Source organism: Cariama cristata, unplaced genomic scaffold (assembly GCF_000690535.1).
Source record: "Cariama cristata isolate BGI_N322 unplaced genomic scaffold, ASM69053v1 scaffold33082, whole genome shotgun sequence".
NCBI lineage: Eukaryota > Metazoa > Chordata > Aves > Cariamiformes > Cariamidae > Cariama > Cariama cristata.
In genome coordinates, this window is record NW_009602655.1 from 1 (window position 1) to 17,609 (window position 17,609).

At 43.0% G+C, this 17,609-nt stretch overlaps 1 protein-coding gene across 1 annotated transcript; it reads left to right on the forward strand.

The window, feature by feature from the left end:
- Window positions 1-129: 129 nt before the first annotated feature.
- TARDBP (TAR DNA binding protein) lies at window positions 130-5,585 on the forward strand. The gene is made up of 5 exons (XM_009694873.1): window positions 130-377; window positions 1,103-1,266; window positions 2,250-2,390; window positions 3,097-3,267; window positions 3,647-5,585. The coding sequence occupies exons 1-5, from the start codon at window positions 140-142 to the stop codon at window positions 4,175-4,177; spliced, it is 1,245 nt and encodes a 414-aa protein (XP_009693175.1). The 5' UTR covers window positions 130-139; the 3' UTR covers window positions 4,178-5,585.
- The last annotated feature ends 12,024 nt before the right edge of the window (window positions 5,586-17,609 follow it).

Below are 17,609 nucleotides of genomic sequence, written 5' to 3' on the forward strand. Positions count from 1 at the left end.
ATTTCGGTGTACCCTGTCGTGTAATAAATACAGATGGGCTGTGCCTTAAGGCTAGGAAAATGAACACCAAACCAAGGGAAACAAAGTGATTGCTTATGCCTGCTTTCCCCCTCTGCCGGTTTAGTAACTTCCAGCAAAGATGTCGGAGTATATCCGGGTGACGGAGGACGAGAACGACGAGCCCATTGAGATCCCCTCGGAGGACGACGGCACCGTCCTGCTGTCCACAGTGACCGCCCAGTTCCCCGGGGCGTGCGGGCTGCGCTACAGGAACCCGGTGTCGCAGTGCATGCGGGGGGTCCGGCTGGTGGAGGGCATTCTGCACGCACCGGAAGCCGGATGGGGGAACCTGGGCTATGTTGTTAATTATCCCAAAGGTTTGTCTTCGTTCCTTCGGCTTTTTTGTACAGGCTTGCTTTTTCAGTCAAGAGATCCGTGTAAGTCACTGTTAATCTAACATGGCAACATATTACTGTTGAACCCTCTGATTCACAGGAGTTCGGCGGTTTTATTCATGTATCTGTCCTGCAGAGTAGATTTGACCCCACTGAGTTTTCAGATGTGCAGCAAGATTTTCAACTCTCTACCTATACAAACGATTTAATGACAAAGTCTTGTGTTATCCTTGGAGGGTTCACAGCCTTATATAGACCTTCGAAGACTGTGGTGTAATGGAATCTCTCTGTACTTACAGATGCTTCTCCTCAAGCCATGGTTTGGTCAGAGGTACCATTTAAAAAAGCTCAGGAAAAGAGGAGCCTGACCACCCCCTCAAAAAAAAAAATTAAAAATTCCTGTCTTCTACACATCCTTATAGTACTGTGAACGTTACCGGATAATAATGTTTTAGTAAACTAATGCAGAACTAACTCAGTCAACTTGCATTTTGGAGGAGGACTTAAGTGTAGACTGTTCTTCTCTCCTTATACTTGTAGGTAGTTGGATATGTATCATAATAACAAGCTCCCAGAAGCCTGCACGTGTCTTTTGTAGTCTGTACTTTTTTGCATCACAGTCTATGATTTTATACCATGCAGTTCATAATCAGTGGAAGCAATTTCCAGAGTTGAGGATGATGTCTAATGTACTTCTTTATATTCAGATAATAAGAGAAAAATGGATGAAACAGATGCGTCATCAGCCGTGAAAGTGAAACGAGCAGTACAGAAGACTTCAGATTTAATAGTTTTGGGTCTTCCCTGGAAAACCACTGAACAAGACTTAAAGGAATATTTCAGTACATTTGGAGAAGTTCTGATGGTGCAGGTAAAATCCTCTTGCAGCTCAAGTAAGGAGGAACATAGGTAGAAATCAGTCTTCTGACTATGCCAGTAGAAACAAACAGAGCCGTATAACCTCGGAGAAGATCTGAAGTCGTGTGTCTCTTCCTAGGTTGCATTTTGTTCCATGAGCTTTGTAGCTGCAGGCTTGTAGGTACAGATGGCCAGGAATATTTGGGAATGGTAATTCACACAGATCAGCTTAATGGGTACAGTGTTTTTAAGAGCTTTTTAATCTCTATTACTACTATTAATTGTTGTAGCCGAATATGTGTGTGTTTATGTATACATGTGTGTGTTAAGGAATTAGAGATTGCTGCGGCAGGAGGGTTGACAAGACTGATAAACTCTCAAACAGAACTTTACTAAATTCATTCAGTAACAGCAGGCTTCGTACTAGCGGTCACTTCTGTATTGTCACTGCCCGCAGCGGAGCGTTCATCTGTGATGCACAGATCCTGCAGCAGCTGGGTGCACATGGCACCGCAGAGCGGGTGCTGCTGGGACTTCGATGGCCTCAGCTGCAGAGATGGCCTGGCCAGGCACGAGGCCTCTGTGATGGCAGAAGTCCGGAGACAAACCTGCTGCGGTTTTCTTCTGCCTTCACACGTGATGTTTTTATCTTCCCAGGAGGGGATCTCGCCTGATCCTGATACGCTTTGTCTTGTTCTTTCTCTTTGGTTACTTGCATGCCTCCTGTGTGCAGCTGCACGTGTTTGCCCATTTGGTGGTCATGTTGCTTGCACAGCTGGTCTGGCTATGCCGTCACAATATCACAAAATATTTATATCCCATTTTTGGTTATGCTTGGCTCAAGGCAAGCCAATAGTTTTAATCTGTAGGTGTTACAGGCTCCTGGTTTGACTATATAACATTATGGTAATTTTTGTAAGAAAAGGTAGGCGTATACAGTGAGATAATGAAAACTTTCTTAAAAGTCTGCTGTTTGGTTTTTTTTGTTTGTCTTAGGTTAAGAAGGATATTAAAACTGGCCACTCAAAAGGTTTTGGTTTTGTTCGGTTTACGGATTATGAAACCCAGGTGAAAGTAATGTCTCAGCGGCACATGATAGATGGAAGATGGTGTGACTGTAAACTTCCCAATTCTAAGGTACTTTGTGTTTATTGCTAGTTTTATTTTTACCAAACACTCAAAGTGCGCTTCTTTAGCAACCATGCTAGGTGAGCAGATGAACAGGTCAATAATCTGCTCGTGGATGTGGCTTTTCAGTCTCTGAATGGACAGGACAAGTGAGAGCAAGGAAGGAAAATAGGGAGGATGTGGGTGAGCAGGAAGTGAAAGAGAAGTGTTGGGAAAACAGCTCGTTATGTGGGGGAATTAAGTAGATGGAAGTCTGAAAATAACGTGTTTTAATGTCCAGCAGTACCTGCTTAACTTGTCTGCTGCGTGAACGAAGAGAATAAAGCAGGCAGAATAACTAACCTAGGGAAGATCAGAATGAGTCTTTGTTTGAATTCAAAACTGAACCTGAAGCTTCTATTTCTTGTGTGTATATATGCAGTTATTACCAAAAACAAACAAAAAAAGGTGTCCTTCTGCAGTGGCCTTGTCACTGTTCTGTATTGCTCCCGTCTTCACTTTATTGTGACTCCTCTCCTTCTGCACCGAAGTGCAGCCACGTTCTCTGAACAGAACTTTTTAAGTCTTGAACTTAAACTGCAAACTTCCTTGATCTTCTGTCCTCAGAACAGGCTGGTTTAAAAGGGGCCTTTGTCATCGTGTAACTTGGTTCTCAAGGATAGTTGCGATTTTTTTTAATTTATTATTTTTCTTTTTTCTATTCCGTTCTCTCCAGCAAAGTCCTGACGAACCTTTGCGTAGCAGAAAAGTGTTTGTTGGGCGCTGCACTGAGGACATGACAGAAGATGAACTCCGACAGTTCTTTGCCCAGTACGGAGAAGTGGTAGATGTCTTCATTCCTAAACCCTTCCGAGCTTTTGCTTTTGTTACATTTGCAGATGATCAGGTAAGTCTTAAAATATTGTAACTCCATATTTAGCCTATGTTTCAGTAGCTTGATAATGTATTATTTCTGAAACTACACAGGGAACACTTCCTTGTCCACTGGCTTGAGAATTCCAGTGGTATTAGCTTGATTTGATTTATGGCGTTGTCTAAGGTTACACGTTTCGGATGCTGTTGTACAGATGGGTTTTTATACGGCAGTCAGTGTAGTGGTGAATGCGAAGATAAAACACTTCAAATTGGATTAAGTATATGCATACGCTTCCTTTGCAGGTTAAATATCTGCTCAGAATCATGTGGGGTTTTTTTTGTCTTGTACTACTAACATTTAAAAAAAAAAAAGTCTAACATCTATTTAATCAATCCCTTGTTTCTTATAGGTTGCCCAGTCTCTTTGTGGAGAGGACTTGATCATTAAAGGAATCAGCGTACATATATCCAATGCTGAACCTAAGCACAATAGCAATAGACAGTTAGAGAGAGGTGGAAGATTTGGTGGTAATCCGGGAGGCTTTGGGAATCAGGGAGGGTTTGGCAACAGCAGAGGAGGCGGGGGAGGCCTGGGTAACAACCAGGGCAGTAACATGGGCGGGGGTATGAACTTTGGAGCCTTTAGCATCAACCCTGCCATGATGGCAGCCGCGCAGGCAGCGCTGCAAAGCAGCTGGGGAATGATGGGCATGCTGGCTAGTCAGCAGAACCAGTCGGGGCCGTCGGGAAACAACCAGCCTCAAGGCAACATGCAGCGGGAGCAGAACCAGGGCTTTAGTTCAGGAAATAACTCTTACGGCGGTTCCAACTCGGGGGCAGCGATAGGCTGGGGTTCGGCCTCGAACGCGGGCTCCAGCAGTGGGTTTAACGGAGGCTTTGGTTCAAGCATGGATTCCAAATCGTCAGGCTGGGGAATGTAGACGCAGTGGGCTCTGATACTGACTCTATGGTGGGAAATCAAATTTTTCTAACTCATGGTAAGTATACTGTAAATTACATATATACTGAAATTTTCCAAATCAGTTTGTTCAGTGTGCAGTATATTCAGCAGTATTTTTGACATTTTTCTTTTTTAAAAAAAAAAAAAAAAAAGAAAGAAAAAGAAAAGAAAGGTAAAAGGAATTTTGTAAGTTTTGTTACATATCTGGTTGGAATACTGAATGTTTGGAAGTGGACTGCTCCTGCCCGATAGGTGAACTAACACTACAACCGATAGGAAAGGCTTCTCCTGTAATACTTTACCCCTTGTTTCCTGGCTACCTGAATTCTTTGCATGTTCAAAATGGAAACCGTTGGTCAGAAACAGCATTCTCTCCCTCTTGTTTTTAATTTGATCCCACCATAAGACGCTCCAAGTGCCCCAGTTGGAGAACACGGTGTCGGTTTGGTTTTGTTTGTGTTCTGGTTTTTGTTTTTTGTTTTTTTAACGCTGTCTCCCCTCCATACTAAAGTACGATATGAAGGCTTCATTTAATCTCCGCAGTTCATCTCATTTCAAATGTGTATGGAAGAAGCACTTCATTGAAAGCAGTGCTGTAAATATTCTGCCTTAGGAATACTTCTGTCTACATGCTTTCTCATCCAAGAATACTTCATCACACCGCACATGCTGCGTCTTAGACGGTGGGTGTTCCATTTTTATCCGCTACTCTTTATTTCATGGAGTCGTATCAACGCTGTGAACGCAAGGCTGTGAGATGGAACCAGAAGGCTGTTTGAACTTTTGAAACCTTGTGTGGGATTGATGGTGGTGCCGAGGCATGAGAGGGCTGGTATGTGCGAGATAAAGGAGAGAGCGCATGCAGAGACTTGGTGGTGCATTATGGGATTTTATTTTACTTGGCGAGATGTCTCTCAATCCTGTGGCTTTGGTGAGAGAGTGTGCGGAGAGCAATGATAGCAAATAAAGTACGAGTGTTTATTGCATCCAAAGGACATCCATATGTGGAAGACTTTAAGTGGGTTTTATACCTAGTGAATCAATTAGTTGAATGTGTTACGTGAAATGAATATTTGTATTTTTTTTCCCTTATGTCAACTGCTGTGAATGCCGTATGGTGTGTGGTTTTTTTTCTGTTAATGACCTGTAAGTGTGGTAATGTGACTTGAAGATGATGGGGTTTGTGATGAGAACATTGAGCTTGTGGTGTGCTTTGCAGTAGCTCTTGCAGCAGAGATCACTAGCGAGCTCAGTGTGCCTCTTCAGGGTGGAAGCTCCACTGTCTGTAAGCAATCCATAAGAATGCTGTTTGCTGCAGTTTCGTGTTTGGATGCTTTTTATAAGATTTGTCACTGTAGGAAATTCTTAAATAAAACTGATTTAAGTAATATGTGTCTTTGTTTTGCAGCCCTGAATGCAAAGAATTCATAGCAGTTAATTAATTGTACCCTTTTGAGATGAACTTCTGTAAAACTTTTTTGCAGTAATTCGGTTTGTTTCAGATAAGCATGCTCTAAAAGTTGACAAGTCAAACGGAGCCACCGCTCATCACGTATCGATACCCGACACCCAACTTTAATCCACTGTATTTTTGCACTGTTCAGTGATACGTATATATCTAAAATCCAGTTCCCACACGTTTGGGTGCCCGCACCTAGAATGGTAAGCAGTTCCCTCCAGATTGCATCTGTACCAAGGAACGTTACTTACTTACTTCTTTCAGGAGCTGGGGTTCCTCATCAGAAGTGGGTTGGGGGAGACACTTACTTTCTGTGGAGATGTATTTCTGTCCGCAGCATCTCCTGTGGGGATGTACGTCGTAACTTCTTCTCAGACCAGTCCTCCCAGGAGAAGTAGGGTTCTGCAACACTTTCTGCCCAGAACAAAGCTGTAAACTCCTGTTTAAAACTAGTCACAGGGAAGCCTTCCCAGCTGAACAAACCATTAGGAAATGTACATAACAGACTTCTATCGAAGTCTTTATCTGAAAAACGTATTACAGGTGCAGAAGTGTCAGCTAAGGGGCAGCTTCTTAACAAAGAGGAGGATGTTTCAGCAGAAGCTGGTGGAAGATCCTTTCCACTGGTGGTAGGAGCTTGAGGAGTTGTTTTATCTACTTGCGCTTGAAGCCCCCTGAGGCTCGATCAGTGTTCTTTGTACACGATACTACTGAGCTGTAGCTATGAACGTTCTGACAGGGACATTTATGCAGTTTTTAACCTATTTAACTTTTCAAGTCATATCTCCATTACTGCGTATTATATTGAATATAGTTGTGAATAGGAAGACCGTCTTAAATAGTGGAGAGAACTGCCCTAGGGTTAGTTTTCCACTTGCAGTATTAAAAAACCAGCTGGGTCTCAATGTACATCTTAAAGGGTTTACAGAGGGGTTCTAAACACTCCGGCTGAGGAGTAACCCCACACTTCTGTTGTTGATATCCCACTGCAAAGAGTTACTGAGATTTTTTTTTTTTTTTCCTGCACCTAAGTCAGAATAATCTCCAAACTCTGTACCATCTGTGAATTTTGCATTTTAGCACTTGCACTATTACCAGCTACTTCTGCTGAGTAACACTTAAAAATGGTATTCTTGGACCTCCAAAGACTAACTGTGAAACCCCCTGCAAGGAACTTCATGGTAAGTTTTTGTAATGAGCATGGCTTTAATGTTGTTGAAATTGTCCAGGTTTAGGTTTTAACAGGCTGGCTGGCAGCACTGAGTTGTCTTTGCTAATCATTTTAGCCTTCCTTCACCCTCAAACAAAACCCCTGAACATTTTAGAGTAATTTTCAAGTTTTAGTATTATTTTTGATTGCTTTGCATACTCTAGTGTTTTTAAGTCAGTAAATAAACTGCTATTGAAAACATACTGAAGTGTTTGGAGTCTTGCTTTTTTTTTAAGATATTTCATTTTCATTTACATTATCCTAGAAAGTGAAATACTAATGACAGAATGTGAGATGCGAGAAAGAGGAGGTTTGTGTAACTGCAAGGGATGCATGTGGTAGTCAAAACCAGTTTTTATAACGTTGCTTCTAATTAGTTCCGAGAATCTGTTGTCGGCTGAACACGTACTGAAATGATAAATCTGAATGTGAAAGCTTATTCCTAAAACCACATTCAGATAAACAGTTTTTTGGAGCTGACAGCAGGAACTTCTTTAAGGCAAGGGCTGTGCAGCTGTCCCTATGCCGTGTACAGCAGGTACCTGGGGGGGGACTTTGAAGCGTACAGCATTGTCCATAGGTGCCCCCCAAATACAGCGTGCAGCTGGTTCTGCTGGGATCCTTCGCCCCCCAGCGCAGACCGGGCAGCGGTATAAGGTCCCGCCAGGCTCCGCAGGCTTGTGTTGGGCCTGTTTTCATTCAAAAGCTGCAGTCTGACATGAATCCACGCCATTCAAAAGCAAACAAAATACACTTCACTAAATAAAGACCAATGGTTTCTTTAGGCCGATGGCAATCTTGTAAATCTAAAGGTCTTTTAACAGCTGCTGGGGCAGAAAACAATCATTAATACTGTGTGTGGATATTCAAGTGTTTTGGGTTTTTTTAACAAAACTTTTTTAACAGAACATTAAGGATTTAGTGTTGTTTTCTAAGTATTTAAATACTTCCATTATTAATGTAATCTAAGTAATAGCTGGTAGGAATTACAAATAAAAATCTTTTAAGAATTGTTTAAAATAATGCTTTCAAGCCAAGGGCTGGAGTTGGTGACTCCTGTATCGACCCTGCGCTGCCCCGGGACACGAAGCCAACACTAAACCAGTTGCTGGTCTGGGCACCGCAGCGCCCCAGGAGTCCCCAGCCCCGTCTCTGTTACACGAGGTATTTGCGTACTCTTTGGGCTGCCGACTGCTGACTCTGTACCCAGCAGCAGAACAGAAGAGCTCCTAGTCTCAGTAGTTCTTCCCCACCACCTGCTTTCCTTTGAAATCTTTTCCTGGTAAGCAAAGGGCTGTGACGGCGGTACCAACGGAGATTTATGCTCCAGTCTAACCAACGCAGTGTCGTCATCAACATGGACGAGATCATTTTTGTAACTCTCATGAATAAAATTTTTTTATGCCACGATTCTTCATAGCAAATGAGCCTTTGTTCAAAACCCCCAATTTAACCCTCAAAGCTGAGGGGTTTCTTTGATCAACTGCCCCACCAGCAGCTGTCGGAACCCCGCTGGCCCAGCCACGTGACCACCGCGAGCCCTCCCTGCTCGGTAGGTACCGGCACTCGCCAGGGAAATTCTCCAGGCTCGGCTCCCCTTCCGCCACACGTGCTCCACAAACTGCAAAACAATGAAGGCAGCAATAACACTTAAATGTTTAAAGATTTGGACACTGAATTATTATGCTTGTATGGATTAAATTAAGTTAATGATTCTAAATCTAATTCCTAGATTGTTTTGGAATGGTAAAATTGCTTGCAAATGAATATTTGATTTAGAGTACAATTTTCATTAGTGTTACATACATCCTCTGGAAAAGTTCTGTAATCAAGAGAGACAGTTTTGCTTAGGAATTTGGGCATAGAGAAGTAAGTGTATTTGTTCTGAATGTAAATTAAGGTAATTGGAATATATGGATATTCTAATCTAAAAGATAAGACGAACAATTACGCTTGTACATTGTAAAATGTTTCTCCTAAAACTCAGTCTTGGATCTTCAGTAATTTTACAGAATAACTAATTTAGCAGTTCAAGCATTTAAAAAAAAAAAAAAAATCCCCAACCCCGTACTTTGCAATAAGGGTATTTGGTGGCTTCCTCCCCTCACAATTTTCCCATCAGAAACAATGCCGAGCAATTTAAAAGAAAAGACCATTTAGTTATTTATGAAATTGCATTCTCCAAAAGAGAGCTGGACTAAACTGAAGGTTCAGCTTTTTCCTGTCTTCACGGGGAACTGAACTGAGTTTCTGGCAGTAATCTGCAATGCCAGCAGCAACAGGGAGCCTCGGGCAGGACCAAGGCACATTAAAATAGTCAACAATTTAACAGATAACTACAAGGTCAATGCGCCAGGCACACATCACCAACATTTTTAGTTTTGTTATTCTTCCTCCCTGTTAAGCAGCAGTTGTAGCACTTGCCATTTCGAAACAGTGGTGAAGGTTCTGCGCTCACAACTGGGCAGGCAGACATCAGTAACACCACGGCGGAGTACTGGGAGCTGGAAAGGTTTTAGTAGATTCTGTGGTGTCCTCAGAAAATTTGCACTCCCATCCATTACATTAAGTTGTGACTGTGCAAGACTCACGCTGCACACCATGTACGCAGGAACCTGACACGTATTAATGACTACAGCCTAATTAAGGACAAATTGTACCAGCACTCTAAGAGTACAGGTACTATATTTTTCCTCTTACAATGATGATGCTTTTGCTAGTTACATAAAACTGTTGGGAGATTGTACACCCTTTCAAAGGACACTACCCCCCCTTTTTTTTTTTTTTCTTTTTTGCCTTTTTTTTAACCTATTAGTGCTTTTTAGAGATCTTTTAGAGAATGGCAGAAATGGAAACATCTTCGAACTTACAAATACAAAATGCACTTTGACAAGAAACGTAATAGTTACCAAGCAGAAGAAAATGTTTCTTGTACTGCAACTTTTATCACAGTCTTTACAGAGCCCATGTTTTAAACATAAATATTTACACAGAAATTTTCAAATTCACAAATATTAGCATTGACTTACTGATGCACTTTACCATTGGTTTGTTCCAAGAAGCATCCTTTTGACATTCTGCTACAAAATACTTCACGACATTTTAATACTCAAGAAGCATGAATAGAAATAAAAGGTCAAACTAATTCCACATCAGACAGGGTTAATTACAGCACAACAACATCAGTTACTCATTTATTTGCTCATTCATAAGGGAAACAAAATAACTAGATTGTTATTTGCTTAAAATATCTTTACTAAATGTACTGCTTTGCTGCACTACTTTCAGAGTGGGAAAAGGTAAATAATTCTTAACAGCCAACATCGCATATACCTAAATGTGGGTGCCAACAAGGGCCATAGTGGACGGCTGGGAGCACAAGGGAGAGTCACCCTTTCTGGGATCGGGAGGTGAATTTGCATTTGTTGTGTCGCCGTTCCATCGCCTACCCTGCCTTGTCACCACAGCGCCGGTCTGTGCATTTCAGGGACAGCACGGATCACGGCCTTCATTGATCTATTTCCATACACGCCCTGCTTTCCTACTGGTTGTGCTGAACACTAACCCTCCCATCAATTCAGTTATTCTACACAAACAGTAAATGTGTGCAACTATCAAACCAGACAGACTATAAAATAACTGTTGAGGTAAGCCTGTGCCTTCCTAAAACACAATCACCTAACCGCGAGTTTAAAATTTTGCTGTAAGCATACACGGACTAGAATATCTTCTGAAACCGCCTGTTGGGAAGCAGGATGTTGCTAAGAAAGCAGTCTGAAATGTGCCATTCAGCAGGGATGACCAAGTATTCCAGTTTTAACTGCCCTGGAGAGATGTAGTAACAAATGAAAGAACATTAAAAATTCTCACTCACTGATCTTGTGAAATCTTTCGTAAAATCATTCTTTTCTTCCAACATAATTACAAGCAAATCTCTAAGCAGCAGTGTTCAAAGAGCATCAGCATGGGCATACATACACACAGGCATGCACAGAAACGTAATTCTTTGGGGAGGATCTCAAAGAAAGGACAATTGCTAACAAATTCAGTGTACTGAACACCCTTCATTATTACAGTATGTCAGCAACAGAAATCATTAATGAGAAAATGTCTAATCCCTGAGAAATTAAGTCCAATAGGGCTGACAGCGCCATGGTTCACCTACTTCAGGTAGCGCACACCCGATGTCACAAGAGAGCACGGCGGTCACCCACAACGTTCCGCGCTTGCACTGCTGCGACGTGACCGTGGGGTGGCGCTTCAGGACCGGGTTACGGCAAACCCGCCGCGCCGCAGCTCACGGCATTCCCGGTACGGCCGAGGTCGTCACGGCTACAGGCTCGGAGGGGAAGCCCCAGCCCTTCTCTGCCCTTGCTCTGCGCTGCTTCACTCACATGGACACAGAGTAAAAGGGAAAACGGTGACTGACCTCCTGCGACGGTCTCGCATCACGGGTGTGCAGCGACCTGCAGGGCGCCAGGCTACACGGACAGGACTAGCCCCGTACGTCTGCTGCCTGAACACGTACCTCCTCGCTCCTGACGAGCTGGGAAAATTGTTCCCCAAAATAAAATCATACGCCTGGACTCGAGTTGAACTGTAAGGTCAGCGGGAATTCTGGAGTTCTCTCAAAACGGTGCTTCAGAAGTAAACTACCTAGTAGCTACGTTGTTTAACAGGTCCGCTACTGACAACTAAGTCCGAAACCACTGCTTCAAAGCACCGCTGTTTGGTCGCTGTTCAGGCCTTTCCAGAATTAAGTTCCGGGAATAGCGTGGACTTGAGAACTAAACAGAGGTCTCCTACCCACCTGCTGCCGCGTATTTAATCTTCCGCCCAGTGCCTACTCCTGAGATACCAGTTATGAAAGGAACATTCACAACGCTAGCCTGTGTCTCCATTTTTGCAGGCAAGTCCTCCCACAGAATGGGCCAAATTGCTTTTTTGGGTGTTCTAACCTGGAAAGAATGAGAGAAGGCAAATAAACTGTCCTTACTCCTTCCTCCATGAGGCTTATCAAACAAACAGATTTTAATAAAGTGACTCCTTGAACTTGCACAGTCCTTTCTTGTGAAGTTTAAAAAACCAGGCAGGTGGTTAGAGTGACGGCTCATCACTCTGGTAACTCACAGCGTGCCTTTTCTCCGAGCATCCGAAGACTCTATGGAATTCCTGGGAACTGATCACTGTGTCCATTTTATAGATAAGCAAACTGAGTGCAAAAGATTTAACTGACTCCCCTGGCATCAGTGATCTGTGATAAGGGCAGAGGTTGTGATGAAATCTATCTACATGGTAAGTTACCACGCATGTGTCTGCTTGGTTTTGGTGAATTTCCCAAAAGAGGAAGGTGTTGAAAGAAAAAAAACCCAAACAAAACTGAAGGGAGGAGAAGAAGAAATGAATGAGAGACACAGGGAGATGAAACCATAAATTAATATGGCAAAACACAGGCTGGAGAAGATGCAGCAAAAAAACTGGGGCCTGTCTCACCAAAGCTGTGATGAAATGTGATAAACCTCACCTTACCTTAAGGACATCACAGGGGCACACCGCTCCTGGGTGTGTCTCCACATTAAAGGTGTCCGTGAATTCCAGCATGATCAGGAAGCCACCTTCTACCTGGATACTGTAGCTACAGGAGCTGAGCCGAGGTGAGGCGTTGGATAGTCAGGGCTGGTGATTTCTCCAATTCTTTCAGTAAAAACCTGACTCCGACAGTGGGCTAGGAAGAAAAAAAAAACCAACAGAAAATGGTGATCATAGTTGGGTTAACTCAGTTCAGCTGTACTGGGTAAAGGCAGTGGATCGTTTTCTACACTAGTCTATCCCTTTGATAAAGTTTCAGAGCCACATACCTACTCACCTATGAAATAAGCTCGTCTCACACATTGTCACTGCTGAGAAAACCGCTCCCCCAGCGTTGTGGCAGGAGCAGGGCAGGAGCACTTTCCAGCACTCCTACCTCAGAAGTGGTGCAGGGAAGGACACCGGGAAAGCATCACTTCAGATGGTCACAGGGCTGGAGGTCAGTGTGATAGCTGGAAGCTCATCAGAAACATTCTGAGGTGTTAAATTTGCAGCTTGCCTGCTGCACCAGAGCGTGTACAGTGGTAGGATAGCTATCAGCTCCTCAATTCCAGAAGCCTCTGAATGCAGCTCTTTCTTTTTAATGCCTTTGTTGCCAGACATTTAGAATGTAATTGTATTCTCTGAGCAAAACCAGCTGTGCCTCTTGCCGACACCATTGGAGCCACAAATGCTCCCTGCTGAAGAGAAGCAAGAAGTAACAGCCACAAGTGCCCTGAGGATCTCTGCTTGTTGACAGCATCTGATCACTGTGAAGTGGTGCTTTGATCAGCTGGGAACAAAGGCTTTATGATGTGCTGCAAAAGCTGTATGAGCAATCCTTTAATTGATGAGGAATGCTGGACTGGCTGATAACACCGGCATATTTTTGCACCACTGTGACACTGAATTAATTGTAAGAGGGAAATTGCTTGACTTTTTGAATTGACTGTCCTCAAACACACCATGCCAACCTTCACCAACAAAAATGCCATTATCCAGTCATTAATTACAGATTATCACCTAAAATAGACCCTACAGTTTAAGGTTGCCATTTTAATGGCAGAGGATCAAGTTGTGAATGAGAAAATGAACATTACTGTCCCCCCAACTAACCGTGGATTTCATTAGCCAAGATTCTAAGCTCCTTTTACTTCAGAGGATGAAACTTGCTTCCACCCTTTACCTATGCAACAGCCCTACCTGCTGCTACAGAAGTATTTGGATACAAGGGTTCGCTTGGAAAGGAAAGCAGGAACCTTTTTGTTTTCTGTTTGTGTGGCTCTTAGCACAACTACAATACCACAAGACAGGTAATGATGCACTTGGGTACCAAGTGTTTCTTTTAGCACAAGCTGTAATTTCAGAACAATCTTTCTCTGTCCATCTTCCCAGAAAGTTAGGAGGAGCTGCTTTTATTTGACAGAAACCTATCCATCACCACAGTGACTGAGCACCTCTCTGTGTTCTACTCTGAATTCATTGTCCTAGGTTTTCAAACACAGCTGACAAATACAGAGTAGAACAGTTAATAAACACCTAGAAAATCCTATTCTGTTAAAACTAAGCACTCTCCTAATTTTTAAATCCTGTTTGAAATGCCTCTCCTGGTCCAAAGAAGTGGAGAAAGCTTGACTAATTCTCCTGGAAGTCCTGCCTGCCTCTGAATCTAGCCTAAGAGCACACCACTTTGCATCAGCAGAAATCGCCTGAGCTACAACGGGAATTAAATCTTTTCCTTTCATGCCATACTTGCAGAGGATTATCAGCAAGTGGGTTTTTTCCTTAATTGTTATTACCTCATTCTTCCTAGCTAAATGCACGTTTCTGTAATTCCACCGATTGTACCTCAAACTACAGAAACATTTGATGGCCATGTAAGAATAAAGCATGTTTTCCAGCACACTCTCCTGAGCTGCTGCAGGTGCTGCTTAAAATACTGCCAGTGACGCAGAGTTCACTGCCGCTCCCCAGGCTCTAAGGTCCCACTATAATGCTTCCTTCCACCTGCTGCCAGCCCAGGCTAAGGAACACCCCAAAACCTACTTGATACGCAGCTTTAGCAGGATACTGCTCACCACCATGGAAGCGCAAAAAAATCTGCTTCTCTTAAAAACTGACATTTCCTCATGCTGCTAATATCTGTCCCAGCTCTACAGCCCCTACAGGAGTAGTCTGGAGGCAATTAGAGGAAAAGATAGGAATGAAAATATGAAATCCTTGGGCGTGAAAAAAGACTCAGCGGGAAGTCTTACCCTAAGCATACAAGCCACAATATAATGAGTACTATCTTTACACCCCTAACTCCCTACTGAAATCATTAGGAAGCTAGAATCTCAAATCATCTACTAGTTCTGCATCAGAATCCTTTCCTATTACCTACAAACCCATTTCTCCCTGGGCATGGGATCTACTGCATAAAGAAGTGATACTCCTGTTTGTAAGGTTAAATTCTCTCTTAGAAGAATCTCAGAGCCAGAAGGCAGCAATACCTTGGCTTCTATTTACTGTGATGATCATGTCATCTTCCTTCCTTAAAGTATGTTTAAACGAATGTTATTGGACTAAAACTCAGCATAAAAACATTTAAGAGAGAAATGGTGGAGAAAAGACCACACACACACACGCACATACATATGCATGTAGAGACAGAAAAACACCGCATATAACCAAACGCTATAGTTTCTGAAGGCTGTTTACTTTCTCGAGTAGTAGAAGGGCAAAGGGACACATGTTGAAATTAAAGGCCAAAAACCACAAATCTGACACAAAAACAGGATTAAGAAATAGCATATAATTAATCTGTGCAACGTGCTGTCATGTGAAATTTAAGGTAAACTTTTATACACTAGTGCTGTTAAGTTCATCTTAAGCTAAGGAGCATACAGATAACTATTGCACAGGATTTATTGCACAGGATTAGGCTTCTGTATGGGAGTATACTTTAAAAATCACTTACGGAACTGTATCTTCCACTGAAGCATAAGATGCTGGCCAGTATCAAAGGCAGGAGATTGGGCTCACGGGATGGATTCTTAGCCCAGATCCATTCTGGCAATGCATATTCCAGAACTGCTCTGAGCTGCCTGGGTGCTGGGTGAGAGGCTCTTCAGGGCAACGACTGCTCTGCATTCACATAGCAAAAAAGAGCACCACGCCTCTGCCCAGAGCTGGGATGCCCATATGCTGTTATAGTACAAATAAGAACAGTGCCCCATTGATACCCCAGTAATTCAGGAAACTGGCCTTCCCCTTGTTTTGAAGGACTAAAGAAGGAGAAAGATAGAGACTAACAGTTCTTCATACTTCATTACCTCCGTCTCCTTTAAACTCAGCTTCCTAATTTTGATGTGAGATTTTCATAATACAGTTTCGAAAAACGTGAGTCATCACCAATAAACTCTCTCGACTTGTGCTCAGGCGAATACCCAAAACTAGCTGACCCAACAGAAGATACTCTGCCAGTCGTCTAAGAGAATTTGCAGCTTGAAGATTAAAAGGTTTAGACTGGACCTTACTTTTCTCCTAATATCTCCTGGATGTGGCCACTGGGAGTTCCCTTTGTCAGGGCAGTATTTTTTTCCATAAGTCTGCAATCAGGGAAGACATAAACTAGCCAGCACAAAAAGGTTCAAATAGTTTTTTAACATCTGCCAGCAGAAATGCTGTCCCTTGACTTCTCAGTCCAAGCTTTAGAGCTGTCCAGAGAGTGCTCAATTACGCTTAGGCCATATTTTTATTAAAATCACAGTGAGCTGTTTGCCAGAAGCTTGAACTCTGAAAAATGACCCCCTCAAAACTTGCAAGTCCATTGTCATTGGCTCATTAGGTCTCCAATGAAAAGTGTGTCATAAATTGTGTCACTGAGCCATGACAAAATTTCCAAGCTGCTTTGATCACAATTCACTGTGACCATGAAACAGCTTCTGAACAAGATTAAATACAGCAAAAGTAAGCCTTGGTAACTGCTTGCACAGCTGCTCTACCCCCAGATCAGTTCTATGCAGCACCTACCTTCTACGACACTTCCTAAGTATCTTCCCCGTAAGTCAAGGCAGTGATGTTACCTCCCATTTTGCAGATGGGTGTTCAAAGCTTGTGTCAAGTGACTTGCCCAAGGTAACACAGAAGTCTGCAAATGCACTGACCTGAAATGAGGCAAGTGTCTCACATACCTAAGAGACTCTCCATTCCCTCCCATGCCCACTTGGAAAAGGGTTCCTCCCCCATTTACTCCAGGCACTGAAGAGTGGAGATGGGGTTGGAGAAACCGAGCCTCATAAATTACAATTGAAAGCAACTCCTGCTAAATTGCAGAAATAAGGAAATGCTGATCGACTAATGCTCCTTAATACCTTGAACTTTTTAAACAAAGCCTTGTTTTATCTTCAGCAGTTCACCTACAGCTGATCAGCTCTGACTTGTTAACCTCTTACAATAATCATCACGATTTCCCCCCAGAGTTGGGGAGCTCTGCTCACTGACAAGTACGGAGCACGGCATTTCTGCAACATGTTTTAAGAAGATGGTCCCTGCCCAAAGAGCGTACAGTCTAAAAGGACAGTACATGGATATTAATGTGGAGCAGCGAGAGGCACTGTGAGGGACTATCAATCAACGCCACAAACAATTGCGCTGAAGAACAGCATTCCTTGTATTGCATTTGTTGTGGGGAGGGCACTGTTGCCTTCCCTTGTATGAAGGCAGGACACCTAAGCTGCCCTGGTGACATTCACATTACTTTATCAAACTCCTGGAACTTTGAAACTTTGCTCACCAGAACACATTTCAGCCAGAAGGCTAGGCTCCCAATGGGAGATATGGCCAGAGTCATAACATTTGGATTAAAAAACCTCCACACATTCAAACCTTTCCAAAGAGTGAATAGGCTCTGAATATAAATAGTTTCAATCTACAAGCCTGGGTGCAGACAAGAACGTATCTAAAAGGAACATCAGGGAACAAATGTGTGGTTCTGGCCTTGTCGCAGTTTAAGAACTGTGGAAAGTCAAGCAACAAGAGCTAGACAAGAAAGGCAAGAGTCTTCAGGTAGCTGCGATGCTCAGGGGCCTTTCACACTGGCTTCTCTTTTATCAGCTCCTGCCTTATCTTCTTTTTCCCCTAGTGACACATGGGAAATGCAAGAAAATGAATGTCCCAGAGGCTGCCATCAGC

Coding starts and splice junctions, on each gene's coding strand:
- TARDBP (XM_009694873.1), top strand. CDS start 140: ATGTCGGAGTATATCCGGGTGACGGAGGACGAGAACGACGAGCCCATT. Junction 2,391..3,096: donor GTAAACTTCCCAATTCTAAG/GTACTTTGTGTT, acceptor CGTTCTCTCCAG/CAAAGTCCTGACGAACCTTT. Junction 3,268..3,646: donor TTACATTTGCAGATGATCAG/GTAAGTCTTAAA, acceptor TGTTTCTTATAG/GTTGCCCAGTCTCTTTGTGG.